This window comes from Micrasema longulum, unplaced genomic scaffold, assembly GCF_059751315.1.
Source record: "Micrasema longulum isolate JH-2025_06_02 unplaced genomic scaffold, ASM5975131v1 h1tg000401l, whole genome shotgun sequence".
NCBI lineage: Eukaryota > Metazoa > Arthropoda > Insecta > Trichoptera > Brachycentridae > Micrasema > Micrasema longulum.
The window spans coordinates 132,954-142,937 of record NW_028277601.1 but is presented as its reverse complement, the minus strand read 5'-3'; the positions used below and the strand labels follow the sequence as shown (position 1 = coordinate 142,937).

The following is a 9,984-nucleotide window of genomic DNA, read 5'->3' as shown; positions in this document are numbered from 1 at the left end:
AATTGATTTATCAACCAAATTAAGTAGAGTTTGGTGGTTTAATTAAGAATATTTACCGCATTTAATGACATCTGGTTTTCATAAAAATAATGAAATATTTAACCAATTTTCCAGAAATTACAACTCGACCAATATTTTGCTCAATTTTCCGCCAGATGGTGTCTAAAAGGTTTGCGTCTTCACTAATAATACATATTTTATCAAACCTCTTATCTTTTGTTATCTGTTATTTCATCGTTACTATCAATGTTTATCTCCTTTTTATATCTTTTCAGCATGGGAGTGTTATAGACATACTCATTACAAAATTATTTTCATAATTAAACCTGTCGAATATTTTTTGTCGTTTTAAAATTGCGGATTCTTTGAGATCTAACATTTATTGAAAGAAAGTAGATTGTTCTGCGTGAAAAATAATGTGCGCTCACCGATTTTTTATGTGATATGGAAGATGTACAAAAAGTGTGTCATTGCAGTAGTAGTTGGTAGTATTCAGAACATAAAATAAATATATTATTAGAGTTCACAAAAAATAATGATTAGACCGACTTCTTTGCTGAGGTCTGATTCAGATCACGCCGCGCAGTTCAGTGTTCCGACAGTTAGTATACAAAAAGGTACTTGTGTATAATATTTTGTGTGATTGTAGATATACGAGTAAAAGCATTATAACGTTTATTTTTCTCACATCATCACAAGCAAAAATAAACTTTATATTTATATTAAGAACAACTATTGCAAATTTCAGTTTTTTTTATTTAAAAATAGACGACTGATTTAAGCTATTTAAATTATTTTTGTATCTTGGAATCCAATTATTTTTCGATTGTATTTTTTATGATTTTGGGCAGACATATTTCTGTTTTTAAGTACTTACTTTATCAAAATAAAATAATAAAACACGTTAATTCTCATAAGACAATGCTACAACATTAAAATCGTGTAACCTTAAGCACAAGACATAATGATTTAAATTTCAGAGATTAAAAAAAAAACAGAAAAAAACCGTTAAATAATTTATTTTCCACAATTTATAAAAATCAAAATATAATTGACATCTGTTAAAGCAAAAAAAAACATAGGGCTTTGTATAGCGTGTGAGCTCGCCAATATATGACAGTAAAAATTTTATTGTCTTTGAATTTCCTAGAGTTTTAACCATCGAAAAAAAATAAGATTGCAAATAAAATCAACAGACAATGGAAATTTGATGTGTATTATTTTAATAGATTGTTTATAACAGAAAAATACATAGAGAAATATGCATTTTTATTTTTTGTAATAAAAACAGTCTAGTAAATTCAAATAAATAAAAATACGCTTTATATTAACAATATTAATTAAAATGCAAAAATAACATTGAATACTTGAAAAATAAATATTACTGAGTGTTACAAACATAATTTAAAAAACGGATAGCGATTAAAAGTAAAAACTATCTTTAGTTTAATTCTTATAGCGATAAATACATAAACATTATAAAACAGGAATTATACAAATACAAAAATAATATTGTAACTAGGCGGCTACCTACACGGTTAAATTTCGAAACACCACGCAATTTCTTATCTCGGCTACGCTATGTAAAATGAAAAAAAATATTTAAATTAATAATTTCATCACGTCATGAAGTCGCCCCTGGGTAGCGCCTGCTAACGTCAATCAACAAAAATATCTATTTATTTATTTATTTATTTATTTATTTATTTACGGACAAAGTCCATTATAAACATTACAATTAAAAGAAATTTTTACAAAGGAATAAAAAAATATAAGGAACAGAAATAAGCAGCAAAGACAGATGATAGATTTTTTAGATTAAGTAAAAAGCATAGGCTAACTATACAGATTCTTTAGCTGATTTGATATCCTCGTTTTAATTACAATATTTCGGCTACGCCATGAATCTCTTTTTTTAAATAATTTCTCACGTCACAAAGTCGCCCCTGGGTAGCGCCTGCTAACGTCAATCAACAAAAACATCCTCGTTTTAATTACAATATTTCGGCTACGCCATGAATCTCTTTTTTTAAATAATTTCTCACGTCACAAAGTCGCCCCTGGGTAGCGCCTGCTAACGTCAATCAACAAAAACATCCTCGTTTTTATAACAGTATTTCGGCTACGCCATGAATTTCTTATAAAAATGTCAAAACGTCACAAAGCCACTCTCTGAGTGTCGCTACTGACATCATTTACAAAAACATAATTATTTGTGCTTTTTTCAGGTACGCAATATTTTTTTTAAATACACCTACCTAACCGATAAAATACTATTAGTAATTAAACCAAGGTGTGCTTTAAAGTTCCGTATGGCCAAATAATATTATTGATTATTAGAATATTATTGACATGTAGTTCAAGCATTGCTGCATTCACGTTGCTTTACTTCTGAGAGCTCAACTGCTATGTTTTTCTATGGTTATGTTAATGTCATCTGTCATGTATTGGCGAGCTCACAGGCTATACTTACGCCAAAACATAAATACGCTGGTCATATAACTAGCGTGCACTCCCACTTACTGCCAATAACCGACTGATTCCGAATAAACGCATTCCATTTTTTGATTTGTCTTTTTCATACACACACCGGCCACAGAACAGCATCTTTGTCTTCTTTGTTTTAAATTCTATTCTCGTGCTCTTTTTTATACAATAAAACAGATTAATTGTGGTATGGGCATCACTTTTATGCGTAAATTTTTTTGTTTTTTTTTGTATTAAAGTCCAGCATATTTATATAAATTTTACTTTGAAACTGTTACAGAATAAGCCTGAAGTTCTAATTCATTTTTCGAATCATCATTATCAGTTCGTCTCATATAAATTTAATAATAAATTTAAAAAATATTAGCAAGGTTAATTTACTAAGTAGTATGTTATGATGATAACATAACGCTTTCATTAATTGCCAAAAAACATTTTTATTCGTAATCTTAACTGTGGTGTGTTTTTCATTTACTTTACTTTTTACTTATCAAATTCTTTTATAGTGGCATGGCTAGATCTAACATTTATGACGATAAAATTCACCGAAAAGTACTTAATTAATTTTAAAACGCTACGGGTAGTTTTACCTCATCGAACTCCCCATCGTTCCATGTCTGCTTCTTAGTTAGAGGGCTGCCTGCTCCTGTGCGTCCTCCCAAGTCTAGTTCGCGTCCTGTAATTCTGACATAAACTGCCGACGAACAGTCAGCTGAGGACGTCCAGGACGACAAGAACCTGATGCCTTGAAAAGTAGGCAAGCGTGGTTGAGGCTCTCAGAAGGCACCCGCTATATATGGCTCAGCCAACCGTATCGCCTCCGCTTGGTGACAGTTGTCACCGGAGTTTGCTGCGTCCGTTCTTTAATTACTTCATTCCTTACAAAGTCAAACCACCGCGCACCCAAATTCTTCTGAGACACCTATTCTTAAACCTCAGTATTTTGATTTTGATAAAATTCTAATCCGTAGAGGTGAATAGGTGTTTCGGAGGCGTTATATAGGCGGCACTTGGTTTTCATTGAGTATATAACCGATCTCCAGACAGCCTTTGTACTGTTGAATGTGGCGCCTGCCACTCGTAGCCGCACTCCCAATTCTTTTTGAAAGCTGCCATTTCATGTAACTTGACGCCTAGTAACTATCAACTAAAAATTGAAAATCTCTGCAATATTTCAAATAAAATGGTTTTTAAGCAAAATAACCACAACGAAGTATTTCCTGGAAATAATTTTATTTATTTATACGCCCTATGGGCTTTTACATTTATTATCGGAACATTCAAGTGCAGCAGTTTAACAAAAGTATATATATATTAAGTTAAAAGTAAGAATAACATGGGGAAGACCAAATGAAACAATAATGTTTAAATTTACTTCAATAGAGAGGGAAAAAAATTTGAGAAGGGAATATGGAAGTCTAGGCATTTACAGGGCTTATGACCTGTCATTGGCTGGTTTCATATGTAGAATCGTCACTTCCCGAGTAGAGCCATTTATTATTGATGAACAACATGGGTTCAGGAAAGGCCGCTCGGTTGAAACCAATCTAATGGTTTTTACAAACTACGTCACGGAAGCTCTGGATGCAGGACATCAGGTAGACTGTTCATATAATGACTTCGCCAAGGCCTTTGATACTGTCGACCATGATGTCTTATTAAATAAGCTGTATGAGATCGGTTTCTCGGATGGTATGTTAAAATTAATGGCGAGCTACCTCCAAAACAGAAACCAATACGTCTCCTACGGTCTATTCGCGTCAGAGTATTTCCATAATTTCTCGGGTGTCCCGCAAGGCTCTAACCTGGGTCCATTGTTGTTCTCAATTTTCATTAATAATATTAAAAATGTAATTTTGAACTCGCGTTTTCTGTTGTTTGCGGATGACTTAAAACTGTTTTTAAAGGTGACAACTTCTGACGATTTTCGTCTTCTCCAAGCGGATATATCTAATATATCTGAATGGGGAAGGCGAAACAAACTTGGGTTTAATGTTTCCAAGTGTTCGGTCACGTCCTTCACTAGGGCCCAAAAAACTCTTTTTTTTCGCTACAAAATGAATGACCAGAATCTGATACGAACATCGAATGTTAAGGATCTGGGCGTTAGATTTGTAAGCACTCTGACATTTCATGAACACATAGAGACAATCAGTGGTGATGCATTGAAGATGTTAGGATTTGTTCTGCGTACTGCCAGGGTTTTCGAAAATACCCGCGTACTGAGAACTCTTTACAACTCCTTGGTGCGAAGTAGACTCGAGAGTGGCTCGATGATTTGGGGGCCACATGAACTGAAGTACTCTCTTATGATAGAGAAAATCCAAAAGAAGTTTCTGAGATATCTCTACATGAGAGAGTGCGGGTATTATCCTTGGCTCTACCCGACCGAGTTTCTCCAGGGTATGCTTGGCTACAACAGTTTAGAGACTAGAAGGAATGTGTATTTGACCACACATTTTTATCGATTGTTGCGCGGTATGATCGATAATTCTGAAATTATGATGAGCATTGGTTTGTATGTTCCTGATAATTACCTAAGACAGCGTCAGCATAGATTGTTTCATATTCCGATATTCAGGACCAACCTGCCTATGGTTATGCCTGTTGGAAGAGCTACCGCTATGTTGAACAACATCGCTCTGGATATTGATCTGTTCCATGTATCCGAAGGGGTTTTCCGGAGCAGGATTCTTCGACTCCTTTGACATGAGTCTCTTTCGTGTATTTTTTTTCCTTTTTTATAATATGTACGTATTGAATATATTTTTGTAATGTATATGTTATATTTAAAATAAATAAATTGAATTGAATTGAATTGAAATTGAATTTAAGTGGCCACTTTACACACTGTGTAACATTCACCATTCTGCCTATGTTTGAACATCCACATTTCCTCAACTCTTCCATCTGTTGACTTTTGTGAAGTAAAAGAGCTGAAACCTTTATCACGTGGGTGAGATTCATCCGGCTGAACCAAATCACCTACTAGGCAACGCCTGAAAATAATTTTTCAATTTTTATACTTCTTCTTTTACCAGGTAGTAATCCAACAATGTTTGATTATGTCCAAATGCTTGCAGACTGGCTGGATTTCCTCCCTAGGGAGTTGTTCTAGGCAGAATGGTGAATGTTACACAGTGTGTAAAGTGGCCACTTAAACCAGCCAATGACAGGTCATAAGCCCTGTAAATGCCTAGACTTCCATATTCGCTTCTCAAAAATTTTTCCCTCTCTGTTGAAGTAAATTTAAATATGAACAACTCCCTAGGGAGGAAATCCAGCCAGTCTGCAAGCATTTGGACATAATCAAACATTGTTGAAACAATAATAAGTTAAAATAAGAAAATGTACCCATATAGGTATATGCGTATACAGTAAGATATTAAATACTTAGGTATATAAATATACACATACATATGCATATATACATATATATACTCACACATACACGTAAATGTACATATTATTATAGAGGTACCTATGATTTTATTTTTTTTAAATCTTAGAAAAATAAGAAATTTTCTTAATAACTTTGTTGGAAAATGGGAATCAAGTAAGAGAGATGGAGAGATACTGCTACAGAAGATTCCCTGTGGCAGTATCCTGGTCATTGATTTTTATTGGTTTATTTTCCAGATATGCAAAATCTTAATTTTTCCAGGCACAATCGACTGTGGAATCACCATTCTGCCATGCTGTCTGCCACCTTGGTTCCACCAATTCGCCACTCCAAAGATCTTCCTGCTGTTTCTAGTCATCCTAGCAATATGTCAGGGATCAGCTCAGGCCTATTTTGCTGCAACATTACCCTACATAAAGGAAATTTATGATTACCCACCAGTTGTCATAGGTAATTTGACAAAAAAATGGTTACTATTATGAATAACTACATTGGGCATCGACGTGAATAAAAAAAATATATGGTATCATTACTTATTAGGGAAATATGAATAATTTTGTTTTTGGGTTGATTTGGCCTCGTGGTGTAATGGTCAGCGCGTTTCCTTACCAAGCAAGAGGTCTCTGGTTCGATTCCCGACATGGTTTATATGAAATATTTATTTAAAGGGTGTTTTCACACCAGAATATTTCACATTCCCTGGACTGGTACCAGTAGCGTAAGGCTGATCATCTTATCTTCATGTCATATAAAAATGATTTGAGATACACTGCGATTGGTGGACCAATGCTGGAATATTTCTGTTATTCATTTAAATTACTCGAATGCGGCTATACAGATGAAATGATCTGTAAATAATCACTCTAAAATTAAGTAATAAGATTCGTAATAATGCTTTTTTGCTCTCCTGAAGTCACACTTTTGCAGTTAAATTTTCATGACCAAAGTCCCATCAAAGAAATATGATCATTTTTTTTAGCGAGAGTTTCTGCCATGGTTTCAATTTCATTATCTGGATCACATGCGGCGTCCGTGGTGTAGTGGTCAAGACTCACGTACGGTAGGTTTCGGGTTCGATTCCCGGCGATAACACAAAACATAATTGTGGTTTTTTCCAAGCCTGGGTGTTCTGTGTTGTAATTTACCACTATAATTGAGCCTCTTGGCCTGTTATGGCGCAAAAAATCACGTCAATGTCATTCATTCACCTCCATCTTTTACAAGTATTCCAATACAAGTACAATTAAACGTTTTGCACTTTTTTACAGAATGGCTGTTGGTATCTCACGACATATTCCTCGGATTATTCGGCTTTCTGGTGGCTCACTACGGTCTGAAGATTCACAGAGCTGCGTGGATCGGAGGATTAGCTTGTCTGCAGGGGACAACGTGCTTCTTAGTCATCATTCCGTATCTTGAACGAGCTGCCAAAAGCAACATAGAAATAAACACAGGTTGGTATTTTCTTTTTCTTTTCCACATTCATTCCTAAGTGAAGAATGTGTAATGTGGACATCACCAGACGCCTCCAGGAGACCTTTTGCCTCATTCCATGCCTCATTTGCCTCATTCCATGTCAATCCCGCGTTCCTCTATCTAGTATTTTTATTACCTTATGTTTAAAATGTACTTTAATGAATTAATATTTTTTTAGGTCCCAATATGTGCAAAGAAGAAAGACCTTATCTGTCTTCTAATTTAGAAATAATTAATAATGACAGTGGAAACGCAATAATAACGCTCATCGTACTTTTTTTGATCCAGCTTTTAAACGGATTATCAAACGCTTCGTTTTATTCACATGGCTTCTCATATCTCGACGATAATATTAAAAAAAAGAATAGTCCGGTATATTTAGGTAAACTCTTGGTAAAAATTTCTAGTTTTTTAAAATTATATTCGATCCAATATATTATTTTGTACAATTTCGTTTATTATTTTAGCTATTCTTATAGCCGTAAGGATGTCATTCATTCAATTCGGTTCCTTCATGGCCTGGTCGCTTCTTTCACAAGGAAAAGCCTGGTGGATCGGATATCCTATTATTGGTTCACTACTTATAATATTTGGAACATTCGTTGCAACTTTTCCGAGAAACTTACTCAGTACAGTAATGGAGCAAACTGTAGCGACCATTTTAGAAAGAGTCAGGGGAAACTCTTCCCAAAGTCTCGATGAAATAGATGAAACTCCTAAAACTGGTAAAGGAAGTTTATTATTAATATGTGTTGAAAGTCACTATCGCCATTTCAATTATAGTAATAACAACTAATTATTTTTTTGTTTTTTAGGACTTGTTGCGTCATTACGACGAGTATTCACGAACAGAATTTTAGTCATTAACACATTTTCATCTGTGTTTTTGTACATGGCAATCGATAACTTTTCGAGCTACGAAGCCAAGTACATGGAGGCGGAATTCTACATTCCAGAGAAGGGAGAAGGGTTCAATGATCCCTGGAAATCTAGATTAGTCAGAAATATTATAAAGCTTCCTGTAATCGCACTTTGCGTTTTGATATCGGGACTGGCCATTGCAAAGTTCAAGCCGAGGACGACACGGTTAGCCAGTTGGAATGTGCTCGCTTCCATGATCGTCGCTTCCATTTTTATATCCTTCGCATTTGTAGGTTGCGAAAAGGGTAAACTAGTAGAAGAGTACAAACACCAGTTAGTAGCTCCAATGTGTAGTAGAGCTTGCAACTGCGCAGCCACAAGTACTAAGTTCGAACCCGTTTGTACTGAAGATGGAAAGAACACCTACTATTCTCCATGTCACGCTGGTTGCAATGAAATCATGTACATCAATAATCTTAGGTTTGTTTCTTTGACGTGGCAACTGCTCCGATAGAAAAGAATGTTTCATTTTTAAAGGTGTATCATCCTTTTATTACAGATATTATAGTAACTGCACATGCAGTACTTACAAACCGAGGCGAGATAAATTGTCACCTTTGGCTACTGAAGGTGCGTGTGATAATGAGAAATGTGCTCTCTATTGGCGGTTATTTCAAGGTCTGAGCGTTCTCTCTGCAGGCTTAATCGGTAAGGATTGTGAACACCGATGCCAGTTATTATAGACCCTTTTTGCTCACCATGTTGTATCTTAATTTTAAAAATATTTTATAGCATCTGGTTACGTTGGAAATCTTCTTATCACCTTAAGAACTGTTCTTCCATCAGATAAATCTATGGCTATAGCGTATGAATTGTGCTTTGCTGGAATACTAGTTCATATTCCGGGCAAATTTATGTATGATTTAATATCAGGTATTTATTAAAAGTTAATATTATTAAAACAATTTTATAAATCATAATGATATTCTAAAATACAAATATTTTTGTACGAATTTTTCAGATAAAACTTGCAAATATCTATCGTATGATTCAAAAAGTTGTAGTCTCCACGGGGAAAAATTTGGAGAAATTTTGACTCTTCTCACTGCTTGCCTGATATTTGTTTCCATCTTAATGGACTGTTTGGTAGTATATTTTGCGAGAGATCTTAAAATTTTCGATAGTGAAGATGACGATGCAAATGGTGGAAACCGGCCAAAACAACCAGTAACTAGACAACAGTCGAGTAGATTTTCAACAATTCAGTCGAGTCCAGAACCTTCGAACCCGGAACAAAGACGACCGCCAAGACCGAGAAGTTCATTGAGATATTCGACTGCTGAAGTAGAACCACTGAATTCTACAGAAGACCAAGAGATGGACGAGAGGCCACCGATGAGAAGGTCTTTAAGTCCTCAAGGTTTTGATGGAAGACCTTTGAATTCAGCGAACGCTCAAAGAGACCTTATTCAAGAGTTTAAACAACGAAAATCAACAAGAATCTAATATTATGTCGATCATTAGACTAAAAAAAATATTAAATTTAGACTTATTAATAAAAACTAATAAATTCGAGCATAATGTTTTCTTTTTTGTGACTACGTACAATATCTAGTAAAATTATTTTATTTACTGTCGGCTTTTTTTTCCCCAATACACCTAAAGAAAAAAGTGTTTGACGCATGCATACTCCCTGTGCTCACCTATGGGTTCGAAACTTCAATCATTACCAAAGAATTTTACACAAGCTTCAGATG

At 34.7% G+C, this 9,984-nt stretch overlaps 1 protein-coding gene across 2 annotated transcripts; it reads left to right on the top strand.

Annotated features, from left to right (window-relative positions):
- Positions 1–249: 249 nt before the first annotated feature.
- Oatp33Eb (Organic anion transporting polypeptide 33Eb) lies at positions 250–9,860 on the top strand. Of its 2 annotated transcripts, XM_088225924.1 has the most exons (9): positions 250–617; positions 6,152–6,340; positions 7,159–7,344; positions 7,545–7,748; positions 7,834–8,091; positions 8,182–8,707; positions 8,787–8,935; positions 9,020–9,160; positions 9,249–9,860. In XM_088225924.1, exons 1-9 carry the CDS (start codon positions 536–538, stop codon positions 9,731–9,733), a joined length of 2,220 nt encoding a protein of 739 aa, XP_088082050.1. In that variant the 5' UTR covers positions 250–535; the 3' UTR covers positions 9,734–9,860. The 2 variants fall into 2 exon arrangements, with proteins under 2 accessions (XP_088082050.1, XP_088082051.1); XM_088225925.1 differs by lacking the exon at positions 7,545–7,748 and having other exon boundaries at positions 398–617.
- The last annotated feature ends 124 nt before the right edge of the window (positions 9,861–9,984 follow it).